At 40.4% G+C, this 18,150-nt stretch overlaps 1 protein-coding gene across 3 annotated transcripts in view; it reads left to right on the forward strand.

The window, feature by feature from the left end:
- Positions 1-11,689, forward strand: part of LOC124149506 (rhophilin-2-B-like) — a 56,316-nt gene extending 44,627 nt beyond the window's left edge. For all 3 annotated transcript variants that reach the window (XM_046521322.2, XM_046521404.2, XM_046521242.2), the window contains exons 5-15: positions 101-178; positions 727-851; positions 1,173-1,281; positions 2,535-2,684; positions 3,525-3,620; positions 4,263-4,419; positions 5,800-5,919; positions 6,331-6,451; positions 7,650-7,800; positions 8,122-8,271; positions 8,665-11,689. In XM_046521322.2, coding sequence (XP_046377278.1) covers positions 101-178; positions 727-851; positions 1,173-1,281; positions 2,535-2,684; positions 3,525-3,620; positions 4,263-4,419; positions 5,800-5,919; positions 6,331-6,451; positions 7,650-7,800; positions 8,122-8,271; positions 8,665-9,027 — 1,620 coding nt within the window. In that variant the 3' untranslated portion in view covers positions 9,028-11,689. The remainder of the gene's footprint in view (positions 1-100; positions 179-726; positions 852-1,172; positions 1,282-2,534; positions 2,685-3,524; positions 3,621-4,262; positions 4,420-5,799; positions 5,920-6,330; positions 6,452-7,649; positions 7,801-8,121; positions 8,272-8,664) is intronic.
- Positions 11,690-18,150: the final 6,461 nt, after the last annotated feature.

Raw genomic sequence — 18,150 nt, forward strand, 5'->3', positions numbered from 1 at the left:
TTGGTAAGGGGACTGAGGTAAGTCAACACGGGTCATGGGTGGCCGAGTTGTCTAAGGCACTGTGCAGAGCAGAGGTTGTACTGGGTGTTGTGTGTTGCAGGATGTGATACTGGAGCACTACAGCGAGGACGGTCGGCTGTTTGACAAGGAGATACAGGAACTGCTGGACCTCAGACAGGTAACTTCCACTTGAGGAGGGGTGGTTGGGTAGCCTAGTGGTTAAAGCGTTCGCTCGTCGCGCCGAAGACCCGGGTTCGATTCCCGACATGGGTACAATGTGTGAAGCCCATTTCTGGTGTCACCCGCTGTGATATTGCTGGAATATTGCTAAAAGCGGCGTAAAACCATACTCACTCACTCACTCACTCCACTTGAGGAGCAATCATTTGCAAAATAGTCGACCATGTGGCATCCCTGCTTCAATGTATGATAAAGTAGACACAATTTAGCTCGTGCTTGACAACGGTATAAGGATCTATACCAAAACGTCACCTTTACAGTAAATAAAGAAGTTGTTATCCCAAAATTGTGTCTACTTTGTCATCTGTTAACTTCTAAGTAATGCTTATAAAACAATTGAATGTATTATTGTGGGCACCAATAGCCCTGGTTCAGTTATCTGTGTATTACGTCTGCATTTTGTGATCTACTACCCAGTTCACTCTCTCACTCTCGACATCGGGGGTATCCTGGAGTACGTGTTTATGCTTGTGTTTTGTGTTGCAGGCCATTCGGACGCCGCTGAGGGACTGGTCTGGCGTAGAGCTACTCACTGAGTACTTCAACCAGCTGTATTACGTGGAGAGGCGGTTCTTCCCTGAAGAGGGAAACCTGGCCATACACTTTCACTGGTATGTTTGCCAGGATAGCAATTGCTTGTCGTAAGAGGCGACTAACAAGATCGGTTGGTCAGGCTCGCTGACTTGGTTGATGCACATCATCGAATTCCAGCTGGTAGCTCATGATGTCAATCACTGTATTGTCTGGTCTAGATTTAATTTACAGACCGCCGTCATATAGATGGAATATTGCTGAGTGCGGCGTTAAACGACAAACAAACAATCTATGATGACAGACAGTAAGAAAGTGTAGCATCTGCCTTGTTTGTTGCCTGGCTATTTGGTCTTGACCTATTTGTGAGTATTTGTCCAGTAAATGCTTCATGTTGACAGGTATGACTCCCTGACTGGCGTCCCCAACACACAGAAGGCTATAGGCTTTGAGAAGGGGAGTGTGTTGTTCAACATTGCGGCTCTCTGTACACAGATTGCATGTAAACAGGTCAGTTGGTATTATGTCACATCGTGACACTGGGAAGCCCCGGAACGTGGTGAAGGTCTCTATTGACCTTGGGGTCAAGACGAGTCTTAGAATGTAGCCATAAGGGGGCGGTGGGGTGGCATGGTGGCTAAAGCATTCGCTCTTCATGCTGAAGACCAGGGTTTGATTCCCCACACCGGTACAATGTGTGAGGCCAAATCATGTGTCCCCCACTGTGCAAGTATTTCTTTTGCAAGTATTTTCTATTTCCATTTCCATAAACCATAGAGAAATTAGGCCACGCCTGACTGCTGTTTCCTGATTGGCTGATGATAGAATGTGTTGGGGTTGTTATTGTGTTGAATAATGTCACTGATTTCATGTTCTTGTCCATAGTTATTTTTGTGTTAATGATTAAATAAGCTCAAGTCTTTGAAAGGCATTTAGAAGTGATACACATAAGGAAGAAAGTTTTTGGATGTCAACTTCTTTATTATCAGGAATGCAACGTTTCGGAGTAAATGTTTACTCCTTTATCAGCTGAATGAAGGAGTAAGCATATACTCCGAAACGTTGTGTTCCTCATTAAGTTTTGATTATCCCCGTGTTATGGGTAATCGGACTCTTAAGAAGCATTCATAGTTTTCTCTCTAATCACATGAACAACTGTAATATATCTCACTCACATATAATAAAAAACTTGCTCTTATAAACACGCCATCATCTAAGTATTTACAATGTCTCTGTGATGCTACACTCTCCCATTATAGCGCGATAAAAATGGACGTCCCGAAAACCTATGATATATGACACACAAGCAATTTGATATGTTCGAGGCTGAGAAAAGTGGAGCATTCATTAAAGGGATGAAAATTATCCAAGAAAGTCTACTAGGCTGAACAGTGATAATCCCCCCCCCCCTTTCCTAATCTAACTCCCGGTTCGCCCCGATTATGTTTCTAGGTTTGTCAGCACCATACCCGTGCTCGTGGGTTTCACCGAAGTGGTAAACATCTAAGACCTGCATCACTTCGGGCTTTCCTCCCACATTAAGCTGACCTGCCGTGATATAACTGGAATACTGTTAAAAGTGGCGTTTAACCCAACTCACTCACTCACTCACTCCTAATCTAACTGGTCTTGGTTACCTGGCTAGTGCTATATTCTATACCTGCATCTTTTTTTAAGGAATTATCAGTCAATACAATACCGGTTCAATCTAAAAATTGTCTAGCAGCAGGTCACTTAGATAGAAGTAATCTTGTGGGTTGCAGGATCGAATGTCCACGGCAGGTTCAGAAGAAGCGATTCGATCATTTGAGAAAGCAGCAGGGTACTTCCGCCATCTGGAAACCCACTTCAAACATGCCCCGAGCATGGACATGCGGCCGGAGACCCTCACCATGCTGGTGGAACTACTGCAGGTAGGGAACTCCCTTAACTCACCCAGTCTCTGTCAGGATGGCTGCTGGCCTTCGTTTCACTTTTTATAGATAATTGTTTTTGAAATTTAGATGTACTCTTAAGTTTCCAATCGGCAAAGATGGCCCAGTTGTCTAAGGTGCTGCAATTTGTGTGCAGAGTTGCATCCCTTGGGCACACCAGACACCTATGATCGTGTTTTTAACTCTGGTTCTAGGTTTGTCAGCACCATACCCGTGCTTGTGGGTTTCACCGAAGTGGTAAACGTCTGAGACCTGCATCACTGTGGACTTGCCTACCACATTAAGCTGACATGCCGTGATAAAACGGGAATACTGTTAAAAGCGACATTAGACCAAACTCACTCCAATTGAAAATATGAGGAGGTTCATGTACTGATCATTGACTTTAGACGTTAGCAATACTTCAGTATTTTCCAGACATGTATATATTATGTTATGAATTTCAAAAATCTTTAAATAATGTATGACTTACTGATTGTTGCTAATAAATGTGTAATTATCTATAACTATAATGAGTTATTGAACATCTGAATTAAATTATATTAAATATTTTTCTCAAGAATTGACATTCAAAGTATCAGTATCAGGGGATAAAGATTTGTTTTGCATCATCCAAACATCAAATCTAGGACAATTTGGAATGATGATAATTATGTGACATAACAGTGCCAGTTCAGTAACTTTCAAACATAATGACAATGCATAATTTTTCAAATAAATCATTGAGCTGCTTGATGGTGATAGAGTCCCGGGTGAGTGTCAGCCATGATTCCAGTACCGGCACATTCACAGTGGCCTACACATTGATGTGTGTTTCAGGCTCAGGCGCAGGAGTGTGTGTTCGAGAGTAAGACCGTCCACGGCCTCATGGACGGGGTGCTGTCCTTGGTGAAGGTCGCCCAGGAAGCTGCATATGTGAGTGGATTTTCCCCTTAAAGTGGGCTGGACTCAAAATGGCAGTCCCTGCCAGTTTCTTTCAATCCCTTGAAAGTAAACATGTTTTGTGTGGCTTCTCAAATATTCTGAGGGAAATATATCCATGACAAGGAATATTATGGATAATAACTTCTTTAATATATATACAACGTTACAGGGCTACTTCTTTCCCCTTCATTCACCTTTTATACGATGTTGTGTATGTATTATTAGGAGATAAACATCCTCGGTTTTCAATGTAGGGCTAGGTTACCTGGAGATTTTAGATTGTATTTGGAACCGAACATGCAGCTTGAGGTTTCAGTGTTAGATTTAGTGCAGTTATATTTCCAAATTCACAGTAGAATAAAGAAGTTGTTATCTGTAATATTCTTTGTCATAATATTATCCTGCTTCTATATGCCAATAAAGATATGAATCTTGTGGTTTATCATTGCCCTATTTATGAAAAATTGTAAAATTTCACAAATGTCACTAATTTCAACATCTAGATATAGACTGGAAATGGTTACAGACTATCAACAATGGTCTTCCTCAGATATTTAGGTTGATAAAAACACACAAGATTATGAATCCAAATTTTGCTGCATTTATAATCACAATTATTTCTCTGGATGATAGGTCTCTGAAAGATTCAGAGTCACTCATAGACTAATGTCTGCTGAACCCGTCAAGAGTTATCTCCCCTTCACGTGGACAGCCATGGCACAGACCAAACACTACTACTACAAGGGACTTGCTCATTCAATAGTCGCCACGGCACTCATGGACCAGAAAGGTAAGATTGAAGTGATAGACAAGTGATGTGGATAGCCTGCCTCATTTCAGATGTTTGTTGACGATGAATACACCCCCATCAGGATTCCGGGCTATAATTGTCCCCCAACCTACGCTCGTCATAAGAGGCGACTTATGACTTGAGTCAGACTCCGTGACTTGGTGGATTGTGTGTCATTGTACCCTGATGCATGGATCATTACTCATCATATCAATCACTGGATTATCTGCTCAAAGCTAGGCTATTAACAAGCCATTTTTACCCATAAAGATCCAGGTTAGAATAGATCTTCAGCAACCGATGCTTGTTGTAAGAGGTGATTAACAGGATCGGGGGATCAGACTCGGTGACTTGGTTGATGCATGTCATCGTATCCCATTTGCATAGATCATGATGTTATCCCTGGATTGTCTAGTCCAGACACGATTATTTACAGACCGACGTCAAATAGCTTGAATATTCTTAAGTGCGGCATTAACAAACAAACAATTACACAAGCTGCTGTCATAGCTGGAATTTTGTGGAGTGCGGTGGTAATCAAAAGAATTATAAGATCAAAACATGTCTTCACACCTGTAATAACATGGCCTGTTGAAAGGTATGCGACATAGGCAGAGTGGAGAATGAGTGAGTGAGTGAGTGAGTTTGGTTTAACGCCGCTTTTTTAACAGTATTACAGTTATATCGCGGCATGTCAGCTTAATGTGGGAGGAAAGCCCGAAGTGATGCAGGTCTCAGACGTTTACCACTTCGGTGAAACCCACGAGCACGGGTATGGTGCTGACAAACCTAGAAACATAATCGGGGCGAACCGGGATTCGAACCCACAATCATAGGTTTCTGGCGTGCCCAAGGGACACAACTCTGCACAGCGAATCGCGGCGCCTTAGACGACTGGGGGAGTAACAGGGCATCAGCGGATCCCAATGATTTGTCAGCTGTACATGGAACTAGTGGTCAAAGAAATGGTGACTCAAAAACCCACAGTTTGTCTACAAATTAATTAATCTTCAACGTTGACCCTTTTTTTAATCCAGTCAGATGTTACCATGTACACGGACAATCAGTCTGTTACCAATTGTTTGTTTGTTTTTGTTGTTTTATGCCACACTCAGCAATATTCCAGCTGTATGATGGCAGTCTGTAAATAAGTCTGGACCAGGCAATCCAGTGATTGACATCATGAGCATCAATCTACACAATTGGGATACGATGACAGCGAGTCTGACCACCCGATCACGTTAGTAGCCACTTATGACAAGCATAGTTACCTTTTATGGCAAGCATGGGTTGCTGAAGACCTACTCTAACCCGGAACTTCACGGGTCGTGTTACCAATTGTACAAGTATTAACTGAGTTGACTGAACTGTGACTTGCAGACAGTGGAGACCTGGACAAGCTGAAACAGATGATGGAGAAGCTGCATGTTGGTGCCGACATTCGAGATGAAAACAACGGCCTCAAGATCCCAACAAATGACAACGACAGAAAGATTCTAGGTGAGTCCCGTGATGGGTTATCAGTAGGGGCTCACTTGGAGAATTTTCTTAAAAAGTTGTTTTTGTTAAAACTCCATAGGAACCCTTCCTTCACTGGTCTTCAAGAATTTGTAGCCAGTCCTGCTTGAACGAGACAAACCTGTTTAACATAGTTCCATTTTCTATCAGATTTATTCCATTCCAGTTTGTAGCAAAATTGAACCCTTGGGAACTGGTTCAGAATTATAGCCCTCAAATGCTACTAGTCAATGAGGACTACCATAATTGGATTTTTATGTAGTTCAGCACAAATTAAAGGCCTTGGGATCGCAGACAAGTGTGAACTTTGAAAGCTGATTAGTTTTGGGGGGCTCATGACTGAAGTACTGTTCCACGCGTGGTTCAACTCACTGACTGACCGCTGTGTTGCAGGCAAGGCTCATCTGCGGGAGTCGGTGCTGAGCCACGAGGAGGCCCTGCGTGTTCACGACCTCTGTAAACAGCTGCGGAAGATTGACACCTTCCGGGACCTGCTGCAGAAGGCTCACGAAAGGTAGGCTACAAAAGTTGTGTCATTACCAGCGTTAAACAAGTGATTAAAAAACCCATATGTGACTCGCAAGGAGAAAAGGGACCTTATGCTAGAATACAATTGTGCCATGAAGTAATAAGACTTTGGACGTCAACTTACTTCAGTGAAGATCGCCATGTGTGAATACTATACGAAAACATCTTATTTTCCCTTCTTAGTTTGTAATGTAATAAAAACATTATTTCAAAACCATTCTACTTTCAAATCATCAGACTTTATGTCTAAAAACTGCAATTATTACATAAACAGTTATAAGTCGGAAAATGAGTCTAAATGTTTGATGTCATGTATGTCTGTAATAAATATGAATTGAATCTTGCGATTGTATTTTTGAGTTCTGAAGATACTGTAGTTTTAAAATATAATGAAAAGTCAAAATGTGATTTTCACTAACAAGGTCTCTTATGTCATGGTTGGTCACATGTATTTTCATGTGAAAACACTTTGATATATTGCACATGTTTGGAAATGAAAAGACCCTCAACATTTTGTTATTTTGTAAGCGGTGACTTAAATGGGGGTCAGGTGGACAATATGTCTTCAGAATATGAATAATAGCACTGGGATGGACCACTTACAGCTGTGACAGCTAAAGGAGGGAGGTGTGAAGGCAAGGGTATTGCTGGTCAAGTTGATTGAAATAATAGTCCAATGAGAGTGACCTCCCTTGGGTCAGACTACATGTTTTGAACCTGTCTGGAATAACACAGAGCTGTTACACTGGATTTGGGTATTTTATCACCCTTGTCCGTCAAATGCTTGGATTGATTTTCACATCATCAAGCTATGGTTTTCCTGTTCCGAACAGCCACAGAATCCCTTGACAGAGGTGCACTATTGTAACGAAACTCGTTCACGCCCTTTGAAAGGTTAGAGTTATATCTCTTAGCTGCCAGTGATATAACTGAAGTAGCGGCTGTTAAAATCTGTTAACCTATGGGCTCAGCACAGTGAACCGCACTCACTCTTATCTGCAGTGATATTGCTGGAATATTGCTAAACTGATGTGAAACCAAACACACTCATTCACTCACTCACTTTGTAGTGATATTGCTGAAATATTGGTAACGTGACTTAAAATCAACTCACTCTGTCTGCAGTGATATTACTGGAATATTGCTAAAGTGACATAAAATCAACTCACTCACTCTATGCACAGGACGCTGGAGAAGTTTGAGGGCCTGGAGGAAGAAGACGATTTCTCGGAGCTGCTGACCGTGCCTCGCATCGAGGGAAAGGCAGAAAGGGAAACAAACCCAATGCCTCCTGAGTTCTCCAAGGTCAAGGTCTTGGACATCTTTGCCACACTGGTGAGACATTTTATTCCTTATGTAATGGCATTGAGATTGTATCAAATGGACACAACATATTAAATAAAATGATTGGTTAGTGTGATGTGTCACTAGAGGGTTGTACAGGTTTTATACAAGACTGTGTCACCTTGATGCTGCCACATGTGACCATGGTCACAAATACTACTGTTCCGTGAAATATGTTTGTGTCACGTGAAGATCTACAATATGCCCGCCTTTGGACTTGTATGGTGAGGTGTGGTAAGTGGGGCAATTGTGATGTAGTTGATGTATTTGGGAGTTATCATTAAATAGTTTTAACGTTCTGTTGCCTTTCAGGGTCCGATCACAATATTCAATTCACGGAATGAATGGTCAGCAGCCCGGAGAGTACAACTAGATCGCAGTGAGGATGAAGGTTTTGGCTTCAGCGTGCGTGGAGATTCGCCTGTGATGGTTGCTGAGATTGAACCAGACAGTGTAGCAGGCGTAAGTGTTCCTTGTGTTGGTTGGTTGAATAATTACAGTAATATGTAATAATTGGGCATTCTTTTACTTCTATTGAGTGGGACTCGTGAAGATCCGGTTTAGAATAGGTCTTCAGCAACCCATGCTTGCCGTAAGAGGCGACTTTGCTTGTCGTAAAAGTCGACTAACAGGATCAGGTGATCAGGCTCGCTGACTTGGTTGATGCATGCCATCAATCCCAATTGCGTGGATCCATGCTCATGATATCAATCACTGGATTGTCTGGTCCAGACTCGATTATTTACAGACCGCTGTCATATGGCCGGAATATTGTTGAGTGCAGCGTAAAACAACAAACAAACTATTGAGTAGTATACACTGCCTCCTAACTGGTATTGGTATGTTTCCTTGCAGAGGAGCTCCATGAAGGTTGGGGATTTCGTTGTGGGAGTCGGAACCATGGATACGAAGTGGGCCAAGCATGAACAAGTGGTTCAGCTGGTTCGACAGGCTGGGAGCTCGCTGGAACTCCGATTGATTACTCCCATGGGCCAGAGCTTTTTGGAAAGACTTAATGCAGATCGACCATATTCAACCGTCAGCTTACCTGCGTCACCTGTGAGAATGCAGAGTCCGAAGAGCAGTGTCTCTAGCGAGAAGAGCAACAAAAGTCGCCTCAGTGCACCGTGGATTTTCATGAGGCGGAACTCTTCAAAGGAAAAGTCAGAAAAAAGAAAGTCATCGGATGAGTTTGATGATGATATCGTGTCCAGGTAGACTCATTGTTGAAGTGTTCAACGTAGTTGCTTCATAAAAGGCCATGTTTACAAAAGGCTGTGTTCATGAAAGGCTTTGTTCATGAAAGGCGGTGTTTGATTTTGTTGGTATGTGAGACACACCAAGAAATGTCTGCATTGACAGTGCTGTGTTTCCATGGAAACTAATTCATGTTTAAGTGCTGAGGTGCAACCATTGTGTTCAGTGTTTGGGATTATGACATAGCGCTTAGCTGTCCTCACAAGATCAATTGTTGACTTTTAGGAGGTTATAAGTCGAAAGGTACAGCTGAAATATGTACATTCCCTTGTGAGAGAAAAATGGATTCCATCTTCCTCTGGCTATAACTAGCGTATCCTTGTTTGAAGGTTTTTGTTCTTCCCAGTTTGTGCTGAGGATTGTGTTAAAGATAGCCAGCCAGCTGACAATTGTGTTCATAGTATCCAGCTGACAATTGTGTTCACGGTAGGCAGCTGACAATTGTGTTCATGGTAGTCTGCTGATGATTGTGTTAAAGATAGCCAGCTGATGATTGTGTTAAAGATAGCCAGCTGATGATTGTGTTAAAGATAGCCAGCTGATGATTGTGTTCATGGTAGCCAGCAGTACTGAATGTGCCACCAGTATTATAGGTTTACAAGACTTGCTTGCCCTGTAACGACTTTCTATTACTTATATAGCTAGGGCTATGTGTTGACTGGAGTCAGGGAGGCTGGCTGCTGCTTTGTGGAGAGGAGACTGAAGACACACCCCGAGACATCCCAGTGTGGCAGTCACTGGGGTGTGGTGTGGGGATCACATAAGAAGATGAATGTGTTTGTTCCAAGTGTTGAAGTGAAAATTTGGGAAAGTCTACTATCAAATGTTTTATTTGATGCTAATTTTCTTGCTTTTCTAGCAGTTGTTACTTATACTTGTTTTGAAACTGATGTAGATGTCACCCAAATTTGAGTTTGCTACTTATGCTAACCTGACAGTGAGAACCAGCTACTACGTGTTATGGATGGGAACAACTGGACCGAGTTTCTTGAAACATAAGTTAAACAGTAACTTATAAACTAACGTGTAACTTAAGAAATATCTATACTTAAATGCAAGTTCAGGGTACCTGATTTACGTTCTTTGACTTTGATGTTTCAGATTGTAATAATATGAAATCGATGCTCATGATGTCAATCACTGGATTGTCTGGTCCAGACTTGATTATTTACAGACCACACTCATACAGCTGCAATATTGCTGAGTGTGGCATTAAACAACAAACAAACAAACAAAAGCTAAATGAAGCAGTGGGTTAGTGCAACCATGGACCAACAGAGTTGTTTTGAGGTTGCATTTACGTGGGTGGTTGATGGGGAAGTTATTTGAGGCAGTGTTTAGGTTTTGTACTTAACTATAGGATAACCGTTACATCCATTACTGTTTAACAGGGTCCTTTAGGGGTGTCACGATGCACTAAGTTACCCCTGACGATACGTCATTTATACACCTACCCGTGTATTGATTCATATTGTAATTCTGTGTGAATTTACAAAGTTATGTTCAAACAGTTTTACAATAACCTGTCCTGATAGTCAGGCTACTGTTACCTTACAGCCCATCCTGAAACATGTGGCTAAATCTGACAGCTTGATGATATTAGTGTGAACCTATATTGACCAGTTGTTTAATTGTAACAAGAGTTACTTCATGACCACAACCTGATGCGCAGTGTACATGCAACATGAAGAATTCCATGTGCGTTTTATATATCGGAAACGTATCATACCTTGACTCTAAGATAATGGTACGTATCGTATCTAACTCGACTAGTGTGACATGTATCATTACACGTAACTCTGTTAGGATCGAAGTATGGGTGTTAAGCTTCATACAGAAATGCTTTTGTTCGTTGACAGGAGACTCATATAGTCCTACATTCCACACACTTGAGCAAACATGAAATACATCTAAATGTAGTGTTAAATGTAGTGATGAGTTGTATCATTCCAGACTGAACTGTGGCTTAATTATCAACTCCACACAACCACCCACACACCCACCCACCCACTCACTCACTCACTCACTCACCCACTCATTCATGGTTGTCCTAAGTACAGAGAGACAGTGTCTCAGTTTGACACAAGCCATCGATTACATGTACTGATAATAGACGCCACACTATGGAGCACAGTCCCTTCACATAACTACAGTACGTGGGTGTGTTGTGAAACCCTTCCTTGACAGCGAGGGAAATTTAGATTGTAAGCAAACTTGCTGCAGTACTTTTTATAAACACTTGTAACACATGTCTTAAACAGCCCTAACACAAGCAGGCCATTGCTGTGGATCTAACACAGTGATATCACAAACATATTGCCATACTACTTTCTGGACAACACATTGTAGAACAGTCTGAATCATTGTGACCAAACCAGGCGCTTTCAACAACTACAACAAGCAAATTTAACAATATCCAACCCACTAATCAACGACAAGTTTGAAATTGTGGCTAGCTAGTTATTTTGTTGTAACGATTTCTATGTGTAAGGTTGCGTGTTTGCTAAGTTCTAGCTACGTCACTATTGGAGATATGTTGGTGTTGACATGGTTCAGATGCAAACCGGAATGTGATGGGTTTGTTGTGAACTTGGTGGATTGTGAGGTAGATTCCAAGTCTTCATAAATGGAGAATCTCACCGAAGTGTCTTTTGATATCAAATATATCTACACGAGATGATATGTTTGATATCAAAAGATAAGGTTGAGATTCCATTTATCATGCAACATCATTCTTCCAACTTTTTCAGTTTGTAGACAGTAAAAGCAGTAAAAAGTACTGCTAACAGCTTCAGTAGCATTAGTGATGTCATTTGATTGTGACGTCATGGTAACCAATGATGTCACAATGGTCTGCAAAGCATTGTGTTGCAATTTCATTGCAGCGATATCTACAATGTAGATATTGCTTGATCTCACCCAGGGGATATCTCCAGTTTGGGATGATGACTAGCCATACGTACATTGCCAAGATTAGCCTACTCTTCCATGATGAACTTATAACATCATACCCTTCCAGTCAACCATTAGTATCTAGACAACCATGTTTGCTGTTCCCCGCACATCGATGATAAGGGTGCCAGGGTACAACGTTACCATTGCTTGCCCCCCTTTATGTATCACGATGCTTGCCTCATGAACATCATAGGTTCAGTATCATGATGCAGATTTGTACCATTGCACTATATTTAGAAATTTCCATTCCAACTTTTTAATCTATTAAGGTCTACACTCAAATCATAAAAAAGAAAAATGATTGAAACATTTCTTTCTTTGTATTGATTTGAGAAAACAAACTGCATTGATACCTTTGAAGATCTGGATAAATCATTGGATTGTCTGGTCCAGACTTTATTATTTACAGACCGCCGTCATATGGCTGGAATATTGCTGAGTGTGGCGTTAAAACCGCCAGCAAACAAACAAACATGAATTGCATTGTAATATCATGAATTGTAAGACCATGTATCTAGGTGACAAATTGACTGCATTGTGGCACCTCTGTCTTTAACGAATGGCATAAACTCATGTTTACTAATGTGAAGTATTTGTTTACTATGTTTACTGTGTTTACTAACTTGGTTTAACATTAACAGCATTGTGAGTACAGACCCTACTCGGAGGATGAATACTGTCAGTACAGGCGAGATTATGGCATCCATTACCTGCTGTAGTATATCTGCATTCCACTGTCATAAATACTCCAGACCTATCTGCTACCATAGCTTTGTTCTAGAGGTGACGTCACCGCTCATGACCTTGAAATCAACAACAATTCAAACTGCCTCTTCCGACAAAAATCATCATCCAAACTCACAGCCCCGATGATGATACTTTGATATGCTTCATCAAATTGGAAGGCTAAACAAAGGGGAGGGAACTCCATATGCTACACGAAGCACCTAGTTGTATTTAAGATGAACGATTAGATGAGTTAAGCACTGGTGAAACCGCTGCTTGTTTTACTTATGAAAGAACAATGCCATTTGATTGGCTTGCTAATTTTATCTGACTGAAACTGAAGCTATGGTGGCAAATGGGTGGAGGGTATTTATCAACATGGATATATGATACGCTACATTAAGAAGGATGGAGATTAGTGCTGTCTAGTATGGGCCTGCCTCGTCCCCATCTCCCATGGTGCATGTTTATGACTTGTTCCTCTGAAAGGAACAAATGCAGTTTTTCCATACGTGTGTTGTCGGTTCGATATTTAATGGTAGGAAGGTTGGCAGCTTAATTGTCAAATTGTGACTATTTATTTGTGAAATATCAAATTGTGTCCTTCTAGTCTGCCAGTGCATATTGATAAACAATCATTGTCTACGTGTATTAATGAACTCATTTATCTTTTTGTCATTTTTTTTACATTTTTATGAAATATAATCTTGAGTTAGATGATAGTTATGGCAGTTAACATAGACACATATTTGTCACTTATAAGCCTATGTAGATCAGTGATTAAACACTGGTAGTAAAGAGATGGTTTGAAAAGATGAAAGGTAGAGATGAGAGTGATGCACTACATGCCTAGGCGCGTTCCACACAGCGATATTAGCACCTTGACAATCGTAACTCACATGCTCTAATATAGACTTACGATCATCGTAGCTGAGATGGCTTTGTGGAACTGGCCCCTGATGGTATTTTGGTTGAATTATTATGATGTTAATAAGTCATGGACTTTGATAATCTTTTAAGAATGTGATGTAATTTCTGTTTTTTGTCCATTGACGTGATTTACTGGCCAGATTCTGTAGTAATGGAGGTAGATTATCACTAACCATGGTATCTGTCCCCTGTTTACTGCATAGCCTGATACCTCCCCACTTGGTGTAGAAGTCCCTAGTACTGGTCAGTATTGTAGAAGTCCCAAGTATTGGTCAGTATTGTACCCATCCCAGCAGACACCTCCAGCATAAACATGTTGTCATAATACGCCCCGAAAAGATGTGTTTCCTGTTTCAGCCCATCCAAAGGCCGCAGTTTAATTGTATTGTTTCCCAATTGTCATATTTTCTCCTTGGAAAACAGTAATTTGCAGTACTTGTCAAGACCTGGTTTCAAATGAGTATAATTATTCGGTTATCTATACTAAGGTGCAACAAGTTTATGCTAGTTGCATGTAGTACAGGCAATGCCAGGATTGTCCAATTGAGAAAACAAGCTTAGTGTTGGGAGCTCCAGATTTGGATCTGTCGGGAAACTTGAAACACACATATTTTTGCCGAGTGTACAGTCTGCCAGTGTCACCAGTGGCTGTCGCAGAGACAGACTTAAGTATCTGGAAGCACTGATCACAGTCCATTTATTCCATCTTCAGGGAATATTTTTGTAGATTCAAACTGTTTGGGATTCTATTCTCAAAAATCAATTCATGGTCAAATGTTATATGTGTACTAATTTACGAAAAAATACAACAGTTTTGGATCTGCTTTTGATGTGTTTCACATCAGGTACCCCAATATGAACTTTGAGGTGTGTTCATGGCCAGTTGGACATGTTAGAGGTTCTTGTGAATCATAATACAGTAGAACATGGATATTACGAACTACGAGGGACTCGAGAAATCATTTCGTTATATCAGTTTTCACTTGGGAACGTCCACCATCTTGCACGTAATTGCAGCATTACACTGAGTGAGTTTTCTCAATTCGCTATACAAGTCACTAATTAGTGGTATTTGGCCTTTGATCAGATATCAGTACGTTAGGTTGAGAGTTTGTTATATATGTATATTTTTATATGACAATATAGAGGAGATGAACCAGGGATTTTGTAACAGTTCGTTGTATCTGTTTGTTCGCGCTATCCGTGTTCTACTGTACTTGTGCTCTGTGGCACGCCCGGTGGACACTGCTCGGCTTTAGTCAATGGATTCTGCAGGCAGAATTCACATTGTACAGACAGATGTGTCTATTTATTCATAATACACTAACCACTCATATGTCTGTAATCAAATGTATTTTTCCATAGCATGTGTTCGCCCACCTGTGTTGTATATAGTTGTAGCGCAAAGGCAGGGAGGAGAGCCTCGACCGTTTGTTCTGTTCAAGTGGTCTGTTTATGAGGATATGGTGTATGTTAGTTGGAGATTGTAGCAGTGTTCTGTAAACCATTTCTGTAGATTTCTATGTTCAGATTTCAAGCTCTGGTATGACTATGTTACAACAGCTAGCACATTTTGGGGGATAAAAGATGTGATTTTATTTAATAATGAAATATACAGGTTATCCTTGTTGCAGGTCTTTCCTAGCTGTGTGTACCGGTAGTTTATGTAGGTTTTTACATGTGGTGCCTCAAATATGTGGCTCCCATCCACACAGAGTAGGACATCCTTATGATAATAAAGCTGGAGATGTTTAGACGTTTGTCTGCCCACAGTCTTGCCAATGATGGACCAACGCAACCTGTATGTGTTGCTCTTAGTTACAGTGGGTCTTTGTTAATCCAGAAACCTTGCTAACATGACCGTTAGAGGAAATATACCTAAAGAGAAGTGTTGATGCAGTTGCCCACAAATTGGATATTATTGTCATTATTGACATTCTATTTTCGGGACTGATTCCTGTGATGTTATAAAGGTTGGACTTAGTTATTCTGATGTTTTGATCCCGAAAGTGATATCTGTGATTTGTAAGTTTAAATTATCGAACCAGCTCCATTGATGGTATGCTATTCAACTATTGACAGAAACAGTCTGTATATCAACAAATAATACAAACATCAAACAATATTGTTGTCAGCATCTCAGCTGATGTGCTACTCAGTACAACTAACTATGTTGCTACCAGACCTGAAAAGAACTTGTGTTGTATTGAGGAGAAAATATTTTTGTCAGACCCTATACTTTAATAACTGACCAATCACTGTCGACAGTCTAGGAAAAAAATAACCAGTCAGTGTGTTTTTGTGATCCCAATTACATTATTTACTTAATATACGTCATATATGCTACAACTTATGCAAGTGCTGATCCCTCCACACCATGTTGTTCTTACTGAATACATCTGTCCAATTATCACCACGGTCTGTCCTTCATTAGCTGATAATGTGCCTTGTATATGTCGATATGCATACTTTGTCTCTCCAGCATGTGATTTTTATGAGATTATGTAAACCTATAAAATATTACAGCAATGTTTGAAAACACTTGTTGCAGTTACTTCAGTGTTTGTGAATACATTTCACAAGATTGGCATGTTATATTTTCAGTTTTATGTAGATGAAGTATATTCCTAGCTAATAATCGATGATATACTACTCAAAACAAGTTGATAGGAAGGCTGTGTTGCAATATCCACCAGCCCTGACAGATTAACGATAGTCATATGAAAAAATCAGGTGTTCTTGAACTTTTTTTGAGTAGTATGCTATAATTTGTCAGACTTTGTCCTCATATTTGTGAATCTGCAATGTTAAGTTCTATTCTCATCAGCAGGTTCCTGACATGGCAATCTGTGGTGTAATTGCTGAAGTAGTGTAGCGTCCAATCAAAATGCAATTATGAAGTGGCCTCACGTCAGACATTTAAACTAAGACTTACAGCATTTCCCTTGATGTGCAATGTGTTGAGTTGAGTACTAGTGATATTGATGCCAGTATTACACTTTGCATATGAGGATATTCTAGTCAGGCTTGGCTAGACAACTCATGTCATACTTTAGTCACACTGTGTATATTTGAATGGCTTCCCGCTTAATGCTACGTCTTTAGAGTGTATTGAGTGAGTGAGTTGGGTTTAACACCGCTTTTAACATTATTCCAGTTATATCACGGCGTGTCAGCTCGATGTGGGAGGAAAGCCCGAAGTGATGTAGGTCTCAGACGTTTACCACTTCGGTGAAACCCACAAGCACGGTTATGGTGCTGACAAACCTAGAAACATAATCGGGGCGAACCGGGATGCGAACCCACAATCATAGGTTTCATAGGCCCAAGGGACGCAACTCTGCACAGCGAATCACGGCGCCTTAGATGACTGGGCCACCCGTGCCCCCTTTAGTGTATTGAAATACTCACCACTTTCACAAATACCATCAATCATCTATACTACTGAAAAGAAGTTAAGGCCCACCAAATTCCTTCATTTTACTATAGTTAATCTGTTCGAACATGACAGATTAACTATAGTAATATGAAAGAATCAGCTTAGATTTTTCAGTAGTATATGATTAGTTCACAGGAATTTTGAAATACAAGAAATGCGCTGATCACTTGAAACAAGAGTGTAAATACCGCTGCTGGTGAAACAAATTTAGGATTTGCTATTTTGTATCCCAATTGAGCCTTATAGTCCTATCTGAATGTTTTGTAACACTCCATCTTGTTTAAGAGGACATAGGTATACATGATTGTTAGAAACATTACTTTTCATTGATCTGCTTGTACATGTTACTCCATGAAGTGCTAGCTTGCTCTCTGCCTTACTAACAATTTGCCAGTGAGATCACTAGATATATTATTTTCTATTATCTACGTATGGGTCAGTATGTGGCCATGTATATTGTACCAAGAGTATTATTTTCCACTACGCATGTTGTAACAGTTTGTACATGTGTAAAGACTGTCCTCACTTTGTTCGTTGTCACGTTCATAATGAAGACAATTTTAGCAATATGGACGCTCCTCCTCATGGTAGCTTGTAGTTGTTTGTTTTTTCGGTTTGCGTCATGTTTGTTTAGTTGTTCATATTCAACACAGCATAATTATAATGTGTTCTCTCCACCTGTCAATATTAACTCTCGTGTAGTCTTCCCATTGTGTCCAGAGTTGTCTCCCCTTGACCACTTCACCAGTGCCTTTGTTTTGAGATGGTTAAGATGCTATTCTGTTTTGTAATGTAAATTATTTCATATAAGAATATAATATGTATACCATGATCTATTGGGAGATTTGTTAATATGCCAGCCACTATTTCAATATTTGACGGCAAATATGAGTGTAACAAATTGATTATTCAAAAACAGGAGATGTGAAGTAACCTAGTGGTTAAAGTGTTTTGATTCGATTCCCACATTGGTACAATTTGTGAATATTGCTAAAAAAAAAGGAAAAATTCACTCAGGCCCGAAATAGAAAATT

Source organism: Haliotis rufescens, unplaced genomic scaffold (genome assembly GCF_023055435.1).
Source record: "Haliotis rufescens isolate VD_foot unplaced genomic scaffold, xgHalRufe1.0.p SCAF_17, whole genome shotgun sequence".
In the NCBI taxonomy this organism is placed as follows: domain Eukaryota; kingdom Metazoa; phylum Mollusca; class Gastropoda; order Lepetellida; family Haliotidae; genus Haliotis; species Haliotis rufescens.